The 18,276-nt window shown below is 43.7% G+C and overlaps 1 protein-coding gene across 4 annotated transcripts in view; it reads left to right on the top strand.

Annotated features, from left to right (window-relative positions):
• The window catches only part of DVL3 (dishevelled segment polarity protein 3), a 226,181-nt gene extending 209,729 nt beyond the window's left edge, over positions 1-16,452 (top strand). For 2 of the 4 annotated variants that reach the window (XM_073626557.1, XM_073626560.1), the window contains 4 exons: positions 6,966-7,133; positions 7,258-7,470; positions 14,723-15,146; positions 15,544-16,452. In XM_073626557.1, the coding sequence (XP_073482658.1) occupies positions 6,966-7,133; positions 7,258-7,470; positions 14,723-15,146; positions 15,544-15,565 (827 nt within the window). In that variant the 3' untranslated portion in view covers positions 15,566-16,452. Of the gene's footprint in view, positions 1-6,965; positions 7,134-7,257; positions 7,471-14,722 lie in introns of all 4 variants that reach the window. The other 2 variants (XM_073626558.1, XM_073626559.1) reach the window with 2 other exon arrangements.
• The last annotated feature ends 1,824 nt before the right edge of the window (positions 16,453-18,276 follow it).

Here is an 18,276-nt window from a genome sequence, read left to right on the forward strand (position 1 = left end):
GCCTGGTACACGCTTTTAGTTTTTTGTTTTGTTTTTTTGTTCAACTCAGCGGGCTAAACAAAATATAACTGACATGTCGATATACCAACTTAATGTTAAGTGTGGCGATCTCCCCCTAGCACTGAAAGGTTTCTGGTTTTCCAGTATGTCCCTTCGACACAAAGCCTGTCGTCAGACCAGCATCTTACAGACAGCTGTGTACACCGACCGAATGTTGGCCAGTTCCTGCTGAACCAGTTTATTTTTGGCCCATGTGTACCCAGCATTAGTAGGTTGTGTTGAACTGGAAAATGGTTGTGCCAACTGCTTGACAATGGTACAAGACTGGCTGTATATATTTGGATATCTTTGCATGTTACATATATGCCATGCCCTGACATGTATTGACCAAAAGGGGTTATGTCCGTCAACACATTATGAACCAGTTTTTTCTGGGTCATCTTCCAGGATGGCTTATGAGAGAGGCTCTTCCCAGGGCTGGTGCTATACTATTCTGCGCCCTAGGCTAGACCAACTACTTTGCCCCCCCCCCCCAAAAAAAACTTTAACATTTTAAAATCAGTAGAAATGTATCTAATATAAGCACTCTAAGCGTTCCCCATACACCCCCTATACTTGCTGCACACTCCATGCATTCGCCATATGCCCCCTATATTCGCAGCACACTCCATGCTTTCCTCATTTACCCCCTGACAGGGAGGGTGGTGGGGTGACAGAGCGAAAGGGGGGGGTGACAGAGACCTCTAGCCCTGTCTGTAGTCCCTCTTGTGCCCCCATGTCCATGTCCCAGTCCCTGTCTGCCGGAAGGTGTGTGAGATGGTCAGTACAGTACCTTCCATGCCAGCAGCAGAAAGGACCCATTTTTGTGGTCACGGAGGTGCTCTGCAGCGTATCTCTGTGAGGTGGAGCGGTCCCTGGCTGCCTCTTGCCCGTCCTTATTCTCAGGTCCCCCGGTTAGCCTGTCCTTCGGGCCTAGGAGTGGAGAGGAGGTTGAAAGTGTCCAGGGGCTCAAGGCTCTGGCAGGCGCTAGCTGCGGGGGTGCTTTCATTTTCAGGAGTCTTTTCCCTCCCAGGCTATTGGTGCTTGCCCTACCCTCACTGCTTTCCTTCCTCATGGTCTCCGTGTCCTGGGGAGAGCACATGGCAGTAGCTGGAGCCGGGATCACGGGATGTCATCCTGCCCGCACCTTGCCGCCTTCGCTGCCCCACTCCTCGCACCTGCTGCTGTCACCATATAATGCCCTCCTGCAGTGCCCTGCAGCTCCATGGGCTCATGGCTGCGCCCCCTAGGTGGCAGCATGCCCTAGGCGGCTGCCTAGTTCGCCTAGTGGTAGCGCCGGCCCTGGCTCTTCCACCTAACACAGGAAACTCATGATCCACATTATAAACAGCAGCTGAAGCGTTCAGTATATGTATTTCCTCCGTCCAGGACGGGTGCACAAAACGTTGTTTTCCTGTCAGTCCTGCGTGCTAGGTGGCAGGTGCCTCCTGGCTACAGCCTCCCACTAACAGAACCAGTTAACCTGAGGGTGGCAGGTAGCTCAGGCTCTTGTAAGCTACTCTGGGAGATAGCCTGTGTTCTTTGGGGAACCCCTCTCCCTGGATGTACTTTGTGGCTGCAGGGTACTGAAAAGGTGGTACAAGGTACACTGGTAGTGAGGGTTTTGGGACTCGCGTGGAGGATGCCTGAGTCAGCGGGCACGTGCTGATCACGTCACTTCTGGTCTGGCAAGCATAAGTGAGATTGGGGAGTGGAGGAAGTACCTCACTGGCCATTTTTGTTGGTGGGAATACACCGGGCTTAAAATTGGAACTTGATTCCTTAGGCGCTGTTACCTCTGGCGGCGCCTGAATACAGCGTCAGGCTGGGACCCCCACTGAGAGACTTAAGGAGGCCATTGAACTGTATTGGGCTCCTTTTCTGTCTGTTTCCTGAGTTAGCTGGGTCACCAAGGGGGTGGCTGCAAGTGGAGGGACAGATCTGGAAGTTGCTTTAGACTCTGGCCCCAAGGTAAGAGAGCTGATTGTGGGGCTCCTCTTGGCTTCCGGGGCACTGGCTTTTTTTTTTTTTTTTTTCAGGCCAACCACTTGCTAGCTCGGCTTTCCTGGGGGTCTGCCTACAGTATGTCATATTTATCTCCCTGGTGGCGGGGGCACCGTGTGAAACATGTTTTGTGGCTGGTGGTGTGAATAGGAGCACTGGTCTCTATCTTTCTTTCTCCTCTTTTTAGAGACCTTGCCATCTTTTGTCCTCTGCTCTATAAGACAAATGAGAGGAACCTAGAGAAAGTAAAGGGGCTGATCTGCCCAGGAAGGGATTGTACTTGGAAGAAAAGTCTCTGCTAGGACTGTTTGGACAACATAAAAAAAAGACAGGATCTCTGGACAGCATGAAGAAAGAAATGAACCAGACATGTCAGTCATTTAGAACACTTATGCAAGGATCTCCTTGTGTGGAATTAGATGAAGAAGAACGTAAGGTGCTTTCTGTCCACGTTCTACTGTATGTGGTACCCCAGCAAGCCAGAACCTTCCCAATACATTTGGCTTTGAGGGAGGCATTTCTCCAAGAATGGAAGGATCCTGAGAAGGTGTCGTCGTCCCCCCCCCCCCCCCCCCCTAAAAATTCAAAGAGGTGGTTTCAGTTCAAGAATGAAGATGCCTACCTATGGGACAAGTGTCCCAAACTAGATGCTTCTCTGACAAAGGTATCGAAGAGGTCTGAACTATCATTTGAAGATGCTGGCTTGTTAACAGACCCCATGGATTGGAAGGCCAAAGGATATCTGAGACTGGAAAAATAAGGTCTTCCCAATACCAAAGCATACATAATTATTCTAGTCCTTTCAGGTGTCAACAAAACAAAGATTCAGCCAAACAGGATCAAGGGAAGGGTTGGCAGTAAAGGAAGGGCAAAGAAAGGAGGGATTCCTGTTCAACACATCTCGATTTAAAGAAAAGCCACAATGACTCAGACTGCCAAGAGACTGGGATGCTTCCACTCTGTGGCAAGCTGTAATCAAAAACTTGGTTTATCCTGGACCTCATTTCTTCAGGATACAGAATGGAATTTGAGGGCAAACCCCCTGAAAAACGTTTCATAACTTCTCTACCAGAGGATGCGATAAAAGCAGCTGCAATGCTATCATTGCTTCAAGACCTGTTTAAGCATAATATAAGCCTCAATCCCCCTGGAACAAGTGGTCGGTGGCTTCTATTCTCACATGTTGTGTTTTTTTTTTTTTTTTTTTAAATCTTTTTTTTATTGTTTTTTCGAACAAAGAAAAACAAGATACACAAAAATTATACATAAACATCAACCATTGAGTGCTTAACAGTTATCTGCATGGTTAATAAGTTGTCAGATCATTTATGGCTCTAAACGTGTTTGCTCGTGGTGCTGCTAGATAGGATTACTGGTGTCACATTATATTTTCAGAGTCAGCTATTGCCTATTCAGGCATACTGTCCTCTGTTTATATGTTTAGTAATATATGAATATGTTTATATGAATATACTTATAAGTACACCTTATTCGTTCTCCTCTTCTCTAGGCCTTCAAGCCGTAGTAGGTTCATCAAGCCATGTATGCCAAATTTTATCATATTTCAGGGGGCATCCTCTCTCTATGTGTCCTTGTATAGTGGAAGGCTCTCATTTATGAGACGTTTCCATTGAGCCAAGGAGGGTACCGTAGTTTTTTTTTCCAATGCATAGCAATGTTTTTCCGGGCATAAAAGAGCAACAGCCCAATCAAGGTTCTTTTCGCAACAATTGGCACCATTCTCTATCAGGCCCAAGAGGCACACTTCCATCTTCATCGGTATCGTAACCAAGGCAACCAGAGTAATCATATCTAGCGCCTCAGTCTAATACCGCTGAATCTTAGGGCAGGTCCAGAAAATATGCGTAAAGTCTCCCAGGGAAGTGCTGCACCTCCAGCATTCTGCGGAGTGTTCGGGTTTCATTTTATGAAGTCTATATGGTGTGTAGTATGCTCTATTTTAAACTGCACAAGTCTGTCTCTTAGGGAAACCAGGGAGCTAAAGGGGAAATCCCACACTATTCTCACATCTTTATAAGAAGAAAACCATCTGGGAAATACCAACTGATTCTAAATCTGAAATGGGTCAACACCTTTGTACGCTACAAGAAATTCAAGATGGAGTCAATTTATACCACAAAGAACTCCTGACTCCAGGGGCTTTCATGGTGTTATTTGATTTAAGAGATGCATACCTTCATATCCCAATCTGAGAACAAGCCAAAATATGCCTCAGATAAGCATGGGGATAATCTCTACTTCCAGTGCAATGCTCTTTCGGGCTTGCGTCGGCATCATGTATTTTCCTATTTTCCCCAAGGTGCTTTGCGGAAGCTTTACCAGTCCTAAGGTCTGCAGGAGTGCAGATTATTCCTTACCTGGACGACTTGCTATGAACAGAATTTAAAACAAAGTATGGAAAAGATTCTGTAGCTGGTGAAACTACAACACTAGGATGACTGGTCCAGTTCTCCTAGTGGCTCTAATTTCAGCAAGGAGTGTTGGTGAAATTCAGGCTCTCTCCATAGCTGAGCCATTTGGTTATCCTTCAAGACTAGATACTTCTTACTTTGAATCCAGCCTTCTTAACCAAAGTAGCATTAAATTTTCATTGGACAGAAGAGATTGTTTGTTTTTCCTTCATTTTGCGGGAATTCTAGGATCGAAAGAGAAGCAGAATTTAATAAGGTGGTCGTAAGAAGATGCCCAATAGCCTACATTGACCACACGCAAGGGCCGAGATCTACCTTTATAGTTTGTTTTATTCTATTGGCCTTACAAAGGCAAGAGAGTCTCAAAAAAAATGCTATGGCAAGGTGGATGAAATTTGCGATCCTAGAAGCTCATCTGCATCTTCTCTGAATTCTCCTCCTGAATATCAAGGCCCATTCCACCAGGGCAGTGTCTACTTTATGGGCAGAAAGAGCCATAGCCACAGCACTCCAGATCTGCAAATCCTGGCCCAGCTTCTAAACCTTTGTGAAACATTACCAGTTGGACCTGCCCTCCAGCAAAGAACAAGCCTTCAGGAGGAAGGTACTTCAAGCCGTAGTCCCATGCTAATCGGGTAGTTCTATTTTGTCTTTTCTTGTATGCCATCCTGGAAGATGATCCGGGAAACAACACTATTGCCTGTTAACTCACTTTCCAGGAATCTTCCAGGGCGGCGTTAGTTCCTGCAAAGCATGGTTTCTTCAGATTTAGTTGTTGTAAGCCTGTGCGATGCTGTGCTTCTAGGTTTAATGAAAAGTACATCAAGTGTTCACAATGAATGTGTTTTGTAAACTTGAAAAAGCATGTGCTTATAATCTGACCCCTATATCTATGCATTACCCACACCTGTGTGTAGTACAAGTAGTATGGTTCATACTGTGCACCCCTGCACTCTGTATATAGGCCCAAGTATTTAGCCCTTCCTACTGTTAACACCATATTGCCACACCCACACTTCACCACAGTGTACTGAACTTGTCACCTGAATATTCTCCTCTGGGTTTCTTTTCTTGAGAAAGGGGGTCCAACCTGTGCATACAGGCCTACTGCATTCATAAAATGATGCTGCCAGGAGGACTATGGTGTAAACACTTTACCCTATTAAAACGAAACTAAACTCCCAGGAATTCTCACCGCCTCATTCCAGTCATGTGCTGGTTAAATTCTCTGTCATCGTCTCCCTGGCTACTTTCTGGTGCCGAGTTTTCGGCCAGAGAATGGCATTATTCTGCGTGTGTGCATGGGGGTTTGTCATTCTGGCACAGCTAGAGTGCTGTGCATGCACAGCTCAGCGTGTATTCAATTGAAGGCTGCAAACGGTCAGGTTGTGGTAGGAGGGGCTAGGGGTTTAATGGCTGTTTCACAAGAAGGAGATGATTTTTGATTTCACTGGTAAAGACACATGCAAAAAGTTCCCAAAAACACTTGCTTCTAAACTCTCCCCCTCCTTCCTTAAAGCAGATAGATATGCAATGTTTCAGGAAGCTCTGAAGGGAAAAGGTGTTTTTGCAAAAAGCTGTTAAAGGAGAAGTCCAGCCTGGGCTCGTTTGGGCTTCTCCTATGGGTCACAGGAGTGCAATTCGTTTTGCACTCCTGTGACCCATTTTCAGCAGAGAGCGGTCTGAAGTCCGCTCTCTGCTGACGTCACCAAGATCAGTCCAGACACCGCATCATCCCGACAGTTCGTATCCGCCAGGTGCCTGGACTGATGCCTGTCTCATCCTTTCAGTGAGCCGCTGAGATCCTGAGACAGCCGCTCCCCGCCCCTCCACAGCTCAGCGCTCCAATGAGCGTGGAGGAGCAGAGAGAAGTCTGTTTGTCCCGGAGTTATTCCTGTCTATCTCCTGCTTTAGGTAAGTGTTTGTTATTGCAGTAGAGACATAGCATGCATTTTTTGTTCCGCTTTAAGTGAGGAATTTCTAAGAGCACTCCATGTCCGAGAAAGATTTTTCAACTTGTATCTAGACTTGGTGACAGATGACTGGTTTTTGCTCCTAGATAATATGAAAACACTTCCTCAAACTCATCCCTTTTTTTATACAGTGGGGATGTGCTAAAATCTTGGGGTTTTTCTGTGTGCTTATCCGGAATAAAAAGTGGGTGTCTTTCCTGCAAAGATAAAGACATTCCAAGCTTTTACCATTCTACCCATTCGGTGATATTTGGATGTGCTTCTCATCTGTAACAAGGTTACCTGTGTTACCAAGGTTTTTCAAAGCACTTTAAAAAGATAGATATTCCCTCCACATTTGTGTAAACTTAAAATTTGTGTTGTGAAGTTTAAGTGCACTTAGTCTTTTACACCAAAAGAGGCTATTATGGCAATTGGTGTAAGGTTACTGATGGCTTTTATTATTTTACAGCCTTATTCCTCTGCAGAAATATTATTTTCTTTTTATTATGAATATCTTACTCCTGTTTTATTCCAGGTTCTGATGTGGTGGACTGGCTTTATAACCATGTGGAGGGCTTCACGGATCGGCGAGAAGCGCGAAAATATGCCAGCAACCTCCTTAAAGCTGGATACATCCGCCACACCGTCAATAAAATCACTTTCTCTGAGCAGTGCTACTATATTTTTGGAGATCTTTGTGGCAGTATGTATCATACTCCAACTTCTTTGTTCGTGTACCACCACCATTTCTATTACAGTGCTATCTTGTGTTCATAGTTTATCACACACCAAAACTTGAATGTAATTACTTCTTCCTTAACCCACAGACATGGCAAATCTCTCTCTTAATGACCATGATGGGTCTAGTGGAACATCTGATCAGGACACACTTGCTCCCTTACCGCACCCAGGAGCTGCTCCGTGGCCGATGGCATTTCAGTATCAGTATCCATTGCCTCATCCCTACAGCCCACACCCAGTTTTCCCAGATCCTGGATACAGCTATGGTGGTGGAAGTGCTGGTAGCCAACATAGTGAAGGTGAGCATGAATAAAGACACACTTTCTACAGCAAATACCATGTCAAATTATCCCAGCTCAATAACAGGGATTAAATCATTGAAGCAATTTGACATTTGGTACATATCTGAAAATCATGGACACTCCCCCTCCCACCCAGCCAATTTTTTTAAAGGGACATTGTAAAAATAAAAAATTTAACAAAAGAGAAAAATGTTTTCAAGCGCCCCATCCCCCCCCCCCCCCCCCCCCAGTGCTCAGGCGCAGTGGTGAACGCATACGTAGGTCACGCCCATATTTGTAAATGGTGTTAAAAGCAAACATTGAGGTATTGCTGCGAACATCAGAGCAAGAGTACTAATTCTAGCACTAGATCTCCTCTAACTCTAAACTGGTAACCTGTAAAGATTTTTATGTACTGTAATTGGGCGCCATTCCACAAGCATACGTAATTTGAAAGCATGACGCGTTCAGTATATTTACTCAGCGTAACATCACTCATATTTTACAAGAAAATTGGGTTATATATTGTGTGTGTGTGTTTTTTTTTTTTTATTAAAGTGTGTTTTTTCCGGCGTTTTTGAGTACTGTGGATTTCTTAAAAATGGCGCCACTTCCGGGTTACTACATCCGACACCCGATCAATGCCGATTCTTCCTTTGTTTGGGTGTCTGGCCAGCAGGCGTACATGCTAGCTTGGGTCTCCTGGTGGGACGGGACAGCCCGGCGAGCTGGATGGGGGGGTTTATTTTCAGCTCTAAAACGCCTCCTTTTATTCTCACCCAATCTCCTTAACCTTCCTTGAGCACAGGAAGTTGTCAGTTTACAAGATTTCTGGTAGGTATATTTTGCACTTTGTAGAAAGATAAAACAAAACTCTTTTCAGTGGTATGTTTAGCAGATCATAGTTACATACCCTGTTTCCCCGAAAATAAGACCTAGCGTGATTGTCGGTGATGGCTGCAATATAAGATCTACCCCCCAAATAAGCCCTAGTTAAAGTCCTTGTAGGTCTTATTTTCAGGGTAGGGCTTATTTTCGGGGAAACAGGGTAGGGCTTATTTTCGGGGAAACAGGGTAGGGCTTATTTGGGAGGTAGGGCTTATATTGCAGCCATCACCTACAATCACGCTAGGTCTTATTTTCGGGGAAACAGGGTAGTAGGTGAGGTTGAAAAAAAGACACCCGTCCATCAAGTCCCACCTATGTGTGTGATTATGTGTCAGTATTATATTACATATCCCTGTATGTGGCGGTCATTCAGGTGATTATCTAATAGTTTCTTGAAGCTATCAATGCTCCCCGCTGAGACCACCGCCTGTGGAAGGGAATTCCACATCCTTGCCTCTCTTACAGTAAAGAACCCTCTACGTAGTTTAAGGTTAAACCTCTTTTCTTCTAATTGTAATGAGTGGCCACGAGTCTTATTAAACTCTCTTCTGCGAAAAAGTTTTATCCCTATTGTGGGGTCACCAGTACAGTATTTGTAAATTGAAATCATATCCCCTCTCAAGCGTCTCTTCTCCAGAGAGAATAAGTTCAGCGCTCGCAACCTTTCCTCATAACTAAGATCCTCCAGACCCTTTTATTAGCTTTGTTGCCCTTCTTTGTACTCGCTCCATTTCCAGTACATCCTTCCTGAGGACTGGTGCCCAGAACTGGACAGCATACTCCAGGTGCGGCCGGACCAGAGTCTTGTAGAGCGGGAGAATTATCGTTTTATCTCTGGAGTTGATATTCTGTTTGCTTTATTAGCAGCAGCTTGGCATTGCATGCCATTGCTGAGCCTATCATCTACTAGGACCCCCAGGTCCTTTTCCATCCTAGATTCCCCCAGAATCATAAGGGAACAAATAAGATAAGTTCATTGTTTGGATTTATATTTATCTTAATTGTACAGTACAAGGCACAGGTATTGATTCTTAGACCATGGGTTATACGCCGCTACCTTCAGGTGATTGGAAATAAAAAAAAGCTTTGCTGTGACTGCCCCAATGTTTCCTTCTAACCCGAAGCAGACCTTGAGGCTTCTTTTTTTGCTCCTCTGGTAATGGGTTCCTTCTCCTTCTGGATTAGATTTTTTCCTATTTTTGCCATGTTCTTTTACTCGATGGACCGATTGATTATTGCCTTACCAGCAGCTTCCAGATCCGTTACCCTCAATGTTTACCTGTTGGTACTGTACTCAGACCCTGTGGCAGCAAGCCCTGCCTGTAATGTTTGAATTGAACATTGGATCCTGCATAAGGCATTCACCATGGCATGTGGTGCAATGAGTGTAGTTAGCCGCAGGGTGCAATACAGGTCCAGAGCCCTGGTCCATTGCTGTAGCACCCAGAACCCTCCTGTGGTTCTATTTAATTAGACCCTGCTATTTTATTAGTCCCTTATTTACACTCTGAACTTCATCCCAAGGTGCCTTGAAGACCTTTAACTACTAGGCCCAGAGCCTAATTCTTTGAACCATTTGCTCAGTCAGATGCTGTTGCTCACACTTTTCCCTTTGGTTGATCCTTCATCCTACGACATCTGGGGTTTCTGGGTTTAATCCTGACATCATTTTAATTCATCACTGACATTTTTATTTATCACTTTTTCTGGTCCCATGGGACATACTATCATTAGCACCCCTTGGTTGCTCTTCCATGAGAATTTCTCTCCGGTAATACTGACAGATTCTTTTAAGGTAGCCTGTGCCCAGTGTTCTCCACTGAGGGTCACTAGGGCTTTCTTAACTACGTGGGTAGGTTGGCTCCACTTACTAGAGTCCTTTTACTGCCATAACACACATCTCTCTGGCTTACAACCCTCTCACCAAAAATATTCAGTTATATGACTTCTCTACAGACTTTTTTTTTTTTTGCCCAGAGATCTCTCGGTATCTCCAATTCACTCCAGCAATTAGGCACATATAATCGTTCCGCTCATACTCTGCAATCTATCATGTGAGGTCTTTCTCACCTAGTGTGATGATAGGAAACTTCATCTTTAAACCTATTCCTATGCCTCATGCAACCTGTTCTCTTTGATATTGCCAAACACATAGCCCTTATTATCCTGCAGGTATTGGTTCAGCCTTGTATGTTTTCTTCCCAACACCCTGGTTCTCACACTCACTTTGCTTTAATCTTCATGCGCTAAGAACCTTCTGTATTCCTCTGGGGCCAGCCTCCGCCGTTATACGCCGGTACTTTGACATTAAATACCGTTGTTATGGCAGCAGCTAGCTGCCATAATCCCGGTATTTTTAAAAATGGTGGATTGTCCTCTTTCAGATAAGTGGTCTCAGCAGTGGATTCGCTGCGAGATCACTTTTATCATTGGCGGACCGCCCATCGGTTCCTCTCCCCTCACTGCCTGGTTGCCAAGTGAGGGAAAGATGGCCCCCGCTCGGCTCCATAGCATTGGAGGGCAGAAGCGATGTCAAACGTCACTTCCGCCCAATGCTCTTAAAGGGGAATTTCTTTATTTTTCAAATGACATTTACATTTTTTTTTTTTTATTGCATTTTAGTGAGAATATGAGATCTGAGGTCTTTTTGACCCCAGATCTCATATTTAAGAGGTCCTGCCATGCTTTTTTTTCTATTACAAGGGATGTATCCCTCTGAGCTCACACGCAGAAGCAAGTGGTGCCCGCTTATGAAAACTGTGCTCAAACCACACATGAGGTATCGCCGCGATCGTTTTAGCGAGAGCAATAATTTTAGACCTAGACCTCCTCTGTAACTCAAAACTGGTAACCTCTAGAAAATTTTAAGTCGCCTATGGAGATTTTTAAGGGTAAAAGTTTGTCGCCATTCCACAAGCGGGCACAATTTTGAAGCGTGACATGCTGGATATACATTTACTCGGCTTAACATTATCTTTCAGAATATAAAAAAAAATTGGGCTAACTTTACCATTGTCTTATTTTTCAATTCAAAAAAAGTGTGCTTGTAAGACTGCTGCGCAAATACGGTGTGACATAAAGTATTGCAACGACTGCCATTTTATTCTCTAGGGTGTCTGAAAAAATATATGTTTGGGGGTTCCAAGTAATTTTCTAGCAAAAAAAAAATTATTTTAACTTGTAAACACTGAGTCTGAAAAATGGGCCAGGTCCTTAAGTTGTTAAAAGAACAGAGCATTCTTATCTAAATTGCCCCTGAGAGACGTAATACTGCCTTAACTTGGACAGAAATTTAGATCCTTTTGGTATGGAAAACATTTTTCATACAGTGCATCCGGAAAGTATTCACAGCGCTTCACTTTGTCCACATTTTGTTATGTTGTAGCATTATTCCAAAATTGATTAAATTCGTTCATTTTAAAATCATTCATATTATTATATTTATTTTTTTTAATTATTAAATTTGTTTCCTTGAGGGTGGTTAATCTGTACTATGTTTGGCTCCATCTTTCTTAGAAACAGGTCTATTATTGAGGCTTTTTTGCCTTCACAGACGAGATGTGGTTCACTTAACTGGGAGAGCTCATTTAGGGCCCTTTGCTAAAAGCATATATCCTATCACTGCCAAACCTTATTCTGTTTACTTAGATGCATACAAGAAAACCTGGTAAATATTATCCTCACCATATCTCAAACAGTTGTAAAGGAGGATTGTGAATGGGCACATTTAGTATTTTTATACAATATTTATTACAGCTTTGGGCCTATTGTTTAAAGTGATGCTAAACACATTTGCATTATCCCTTCTCTTTCTGTATGTGGATGATGGCACTGTAATTATTTTAATTAAAAAAAATAAATAAATCGACCTTACCTTCTTTCCTAATCGATATACAGCTGTCACATGACCCAGCTTTTTCTCAGCTTTTCTGCAGGGAAACGGTTGCAGGTGGAGCGCCTAGTCCCCTGCTGCTGGTCAAATGTTTAAAATAAAAAGCAGCCTTTGGGATACAGAGTAAAAATTTATAAAGAATATCAAACTGTTTTAAATCATCATACAAATATATATTTGAAATCAAATCTTTATTATTTTTGGCAGTAACATAGTGTGGGTGGATTTCTCCCAGTCATAGGCTGTGTCTTAGAATAACATGAAGGTCCATCAATCAAGGTCATATCTCCCCCCCCCCCCCCCCCCCCCTTTTAGTGTGTTTAGCTGGTTAGTGGGCATGGGGGAAGGAGGTAGTGGGCGGGCTGCCATTCACCATTCACCTCTGTGAATACGTCCCTGTGTGTGACTGTAGTCACATGGGCTGCTCAGATGTGATAGAGAAGGAATGCTCAGGGTAGAAATACACTGAAAACTGAGCATGTGCACAAGCTGCCAACGCTGTTCTGCAAAATCCCCAACAGTGGGGACATTGACAGAAAGGGGAGAGCAGGATCAGGCAGGTTTTTTGCAGAATACAGAAAACTAATCCCATGGTGCCTTAGTATGAACAGCATGCAATACTGCATTTACTGATAGTTTTTAAAGATGTAGGTTTAATGACACATTAAGCAATAACTTTGTCATTGTTTATGGTACTGTAATACGTGTATATTTTTTTGAGGAGAGGGCGTAACTAAGGCTCTTTTGGCAATATTGTCTTGCAAAATATTTTATTTCTATTTAACCACTTAAGGACCTCTTCACACAGATATACTGGTAGGTGATTTCGTGCAGTGGGTCTGAGGCGCACATGTGCGCCGCTGGCGACCTGCCCCTGCTATGATTGGACACACCTGGAGCCAATTGGTGGGATGGCCGCCTGCCACCCGTGATCGTTCACAAGAGAAGCAGAATGGTGGTCTGCCTATGTAAACAAGAGCCTTGCGTCTATGAGTTAACAACTTACAGACCACCCGCCGTCATTGTACGGCAGTACTTTGAAGAGGAATATTGTTATGGCAGCAGCTAGCTGCCATAACCTCAGTATCTTCAGCGAGCGTTCTGCTTTCAGATAAAAGTGATCTCTGTGGCGGGTTCGCCGCAAGATCACTTTTATCGGCGGCGGGAGAGGGGGGCCCCTCCACCGCACCTGAGCTGTCGGTAGCAGCGGAGGTGATCAGATCCTGTGTCCTCTGTGGTATGGAGCTGAGTGAGGTGAAGATGGCCCCACCCGGCTCCAAAGTTCAATTCAATGGAGCAGGGATGGACAGGGGGTGTGGTTGCAAAACTGACTAGATACAAGCATGTTGTGCACGGTACCTGTAAATCCTAGCTGCCATCCAAGGGGTGCAAACTGACCACACCAGCAAGGGACTTCTTTTGTGCTTGGCATAATCAATTTCAAATAGTAACTTAGAAACTGGCAGGATCACCAGGTATATTGGAGGAAATGCAGAAGTAAAAAAAAAAAAAAAAAAAAGGGTTATGGTTTCCGTTAAATATGAAGACACAGTTAATTTTTTGGGATAACGCACTTAAAAATTTCCATTATTTGCTTTGTAATTAAAGAAATGTGTGTACTTTTTAGTTTGAATGCTAAGAAATCCAAAATAAGAAATTAAATATATTTTTAAGGGTAGCAATGAGTTTATTTGGGCTGATCAAATAAAGGCTAATTTGGTATTGAATAGGAACATTTTTTTTTTCTAGAAAGTGTGTGCATGTATGTGTGTGTGTATACAAACACAGATGCGCGCACATAGCAGTTGGGCCAAATGTCATGTGATTTTCAATCCCTGACAGTTACCGTCTCTTCTGCTCACTGAAGACCAAGAGCTGAGCAATCGGTCTTTGATCGCTCATTTCTTAGGTAGACTGATGCTGCATCCACCTAGGTGAGTATGTATGTTTTGTTCAAAGCCATTGTTTTTTCCATTCTTGTTAGTGTATGGACATGTAGCCAACACTGAGAAGGTCAAGCTTTTCACTAAGTGCTTATTTAGACTTGCAGTTGGGGCATTAAAATCGTGCAAGTTGGCATGTTTAGTGCCCCCCCCACATAAACTGCAAAAGCTGTGAGCAAGGGTATTTACATGCCAGGGCCATAATGCTTTGCTTCGCACCCGTGGCTTAAACTATCACTGCTTCTGGCCAGCTTTTGGCCACCGAATGCAAACCATTCAGGTGAACGGGGAAACAATTGCAAGCACATTTGGCTCTTTGCTGTAGCAATTATAGAGTTAAAACAGGCAGTGAGGAGGCATCACATTGCCTCCTTTCTGCTTGTCAAACGCCTCTGCAAAGCAACAAACGGGGATCACTTTTCAGAGGCGCGGCGGTTTAGATGCAAGCCTAAACTTGGCCTAAGATTTCAAATTTAAAAAATAAAACCTCGTTTACTATGTTAACCTTGTGGTTTTTTTTTTCTTTTTGTTTTTTTTTATTTCCCAGGTAGTAGAAGTAGTGGTTCCAACCGCAGTAGTACAGAAAAAAGAAAAGACAGAGACCCAAAGGCTGGAGATTCCAAATCTGGAGGGAGTGGAAGTGAATCGGACCACACTACACGGAGCAGTATGCGCCGAGAAAGAGCAGCAAGTGAACGTTCAGTGCCAGCTAGTGAACATAGTCACAGGAGCCATCACTCCATTGCACACAGCATCCGAAGCCACCACACACACCAGTCTTATGGTCCCCCTGGTGTACCCCCACTCTATGGTCCTCCAATGATGATGATGCCAGCACCTCCCCCAGTGATGGGGCCACCAGGAGCCCCACCCAGCCGTGATTTAGCCTCCATCCCTCCAGAACTCACCGCTAGTAGACAGTCTTTCCGCATGGCCATGGGCAATCCTAGTGAGTTCTTTGTGGATGTTATGTGAGCAAACTTTACAACTTTGACCTTTGTTTTTAAAAGTTTGTGTTTATTTGAGAATTTCCTAATTATTATTTACATCTTGATACTAAGAAACGAAATGGAGAGGCTAATCCAGTCCCAATGAGCTGTGTGTGTGATGCTCGCACGGATCCTCTCACCTGCCACTAATCCATGCACCTAATCTCTCAGACCCTGCTCGAGACTGTGTGTTTGTGCAGAGGTAGAAGGCTGGCCGCATTCTTGCCTTGTTGCTTGGCTTTTGTTAACAGATTGATTTTAACAAATTTAATATTGCATCTAAAAGAAAAAAGGCCTCAGTAGTGGAATGGAGCTACTCTTTATTTACGTCTTATTTTATTAGGATTTTTTTTACCATTGTGTTTCTTTTATCAAGCAGCCAAGAATTCGGGGGTCTTTGACTTTCTCTGAGCTGTCTGCCAGGGAAAGTGTATGATCCTCAGTCGGAGGGTATCCCTTCGCATCTCATGGCGTCATTGTAGAGAGAAGGAAAACCTGTTGAAAAGGAAGATATTGCTTTTTAAGTAGAAGACGACTGATGGGAATGAAGCACCACAAGCCTTATACATTTACAATGAACGTGTCTTATGGTTTTGTTTTGTTTGTTGTCCAATTTTGCGAGTGCCATGAATTTTCATATAAACTGATGTTGAACCAGCCACATACACTTTATTCTATTATAAATCTGCTCTCACAGCTCCATAATTTTTAAAAAGGTACATATTTTTGACATGTATTTGGGATCCTAAGCTGCAGTTTTGCAAATCTTTTCTGCCAGTAAGGCCTGCAACTTTGTACTTATTGTTAATATTGTGTTGCACATCAAACTGGCAGGGGGGGTGTCCTGTTGCTGTTACACAAGGTTCTTCTCTACACAGGCCTTCCCTTGTCTCATGTTGGTGATGTTCCAGGAATGGTGCTAGTATTTGTATTTTCACTAATATTTTCATCTTCAGCTGGTTGCCCCCAGAACACTAAATAAAAGGCACAATTGGGGCGAGGGCAATGACAATAGATTGTACTATTTACTGACTTGTAACCTCTCAGACCTTGTATAAACACAGAATGAAATGACAGCATAATGATGGCACAATGGCAGAATTTCAAGAATTTGCCTTAGCATCTACCAAAAGGTAGACTTGTTTTGTACAGTATAACCTGCTCTGGAATGGAGTAAATTCACTGTTGTCTGGGAGCTAAACACCTATAAACAGGTGCCTGTGTTCTTATTTTTTCCATTGCTTTGTTGCACTGAAATTTCTGCTGCAATAAATCTACACATGTTTTATGTTCTGTCCTGAATTGTTTATGGTAGATCCAACAGAATTTTACAGTGCACCTTCTGCCACTGCAATCCAAGTTTAAGATGTTTTAATGTGAGAATGGTTGGTTGTTTAAATTTGAAGCTTTGAAAATCACAGTAATCACTATGATGATAAAACACTTAACTGACACTCAAAAAAAAAAAAAAAAAAGTGTATCCAAAGTGTTGGAAAGTAGTAGTCTTTTGACTTACTCTGAGTGGAGGTGAATGAAACTTTACAGTGTTTTTAAAAGTGAAGCATGGGTTGTGTAAAAAAAACAAACCTAGGTGGATCAATCCGATGCTGCGTCTGTCCCCGCAGCCTCAACACCGAGAACTGAGTGATCAAAGACCGCTGATTACTCAGTTCTTGGTCTTCAGTGAGCACAGAACTGACTGTTAATCACTGGCTCTCTGCTCTACTCCTCCAGAGCTCACCTGGAGCATTGGGCTGTGGAGAAGGCAGGAGTGGCTTGCTTCGGTTCTCAGCGGTGCTCTGGGGGGCTGAGCCAGCTGCCTGTCAGGCATTTTGGTGAATCCCAACATTACTGCCGGGATACCTCCCAGAGTCTGGACTGGTAGAAAAAATGTAGCCTGCCGCCGGCTAAAGCCGGGTAACAGGAGTGCAGAACCAAGACTATTCATGTGACCTACAGGAGATGTAGGGCCAAAGGAGCTTTGGCCTTAATTTCTCTTTTTAATTAGGCTTTTGGCATTTCTTATTTCCTCAAACAGTACTATAAGCTTTTTGTTAAACACTGCAGCTCATTTTTTAAACTAGGCTGTTCATTTTTGTAGTGAGAACCAACATAGCCCCTAAGGTCTTGTTAAGGCGTTTTAAGGTGCGTTGCATTTGGGCAGCCCATTCATTTGAATGGCCTGCATAACACACAAAAATAATGCCTGCAGCATTTTTGGCAATGTAGCGCACAGCAGCACATGTTGCTGCAACACAGGAGTTAAAAGGTGCATTAGGGTGCTATTCAGAATAAATGACACTTTGCACCAACACACATAACATGCACCAGTGTGAATAGTGCCTTACTCTAAAGATCTGGATTACATTGATACCATAGTGACGTGGAGGTTAGCAAGAGGTATCGCTGAACACTGCAGGGGCTTCACATGAAAATGTATTTTGAACAGAGCTGCGTGTGGGCCACAAGAAAGATGAGTACTAACAGTCTTCCTTTACAGGCACAGCTGTTTCGTAGGGGGCTGTGGGGCTTAGCTTTAAAGTTATTGTAAACCTATTTTTTTTATTTTATAACAAATTGTTTTGCACATAGCAGCCAGGATCCTACTCTTCTCATGTTCCCTGCTGGCTCCTCCCCCTCTGTCGAGTGCACCCCGTAGGAAGCTGTTGCTATGGGGAGCTCGCGATCTAGAGCTGTATTCACTTTCCACTGGAGAATGAAAAAATGAGTTCAGTGATGACCGCACTTGTATTCCATTGAACTTCAAGTCTGTCTACCGCAGTGGGAGACATGACTTTTAGTTCATTCACAGATCTCTGTGGATGATGTGGCTGTGTGGGCAGTGGCTTGCACAGCTCAGCAAAGTTCAGTAATTACAGTTGCTACAGGGGAGAAGAACCCCACCACGCTGTTAGGGCTGGTAGACACAAGCCGAATATCAGCCGGTTCAACAGAAAACATCCGGTGTTTAGCTAGTGTGTACAGCAGCCTGTCCGACAGAAGCTGGTCTAACAAAATGGCCATGCTCAGGGCCATGTTTAATATTGATTGGACCCTGGCAAACATTTTCTTGGGGGGCCCCCAATGCAATTACCCCCCCCATCATTATACA

This window comes from Aquarana catesbeiana, linkage group LG04 (assembly GCF_042186555.1).
Source record: "Aquarana catesbeiana isolate 2022-GZ linkage group LG04, ASM4218655v1, whole genome shotgun sequence".
Lineage (NCBI taxonomy): Eukaryota > Metazoa > Chordata > Amphibia > Anura > Ranidae > Aquarana > Aquarana catesbeiana.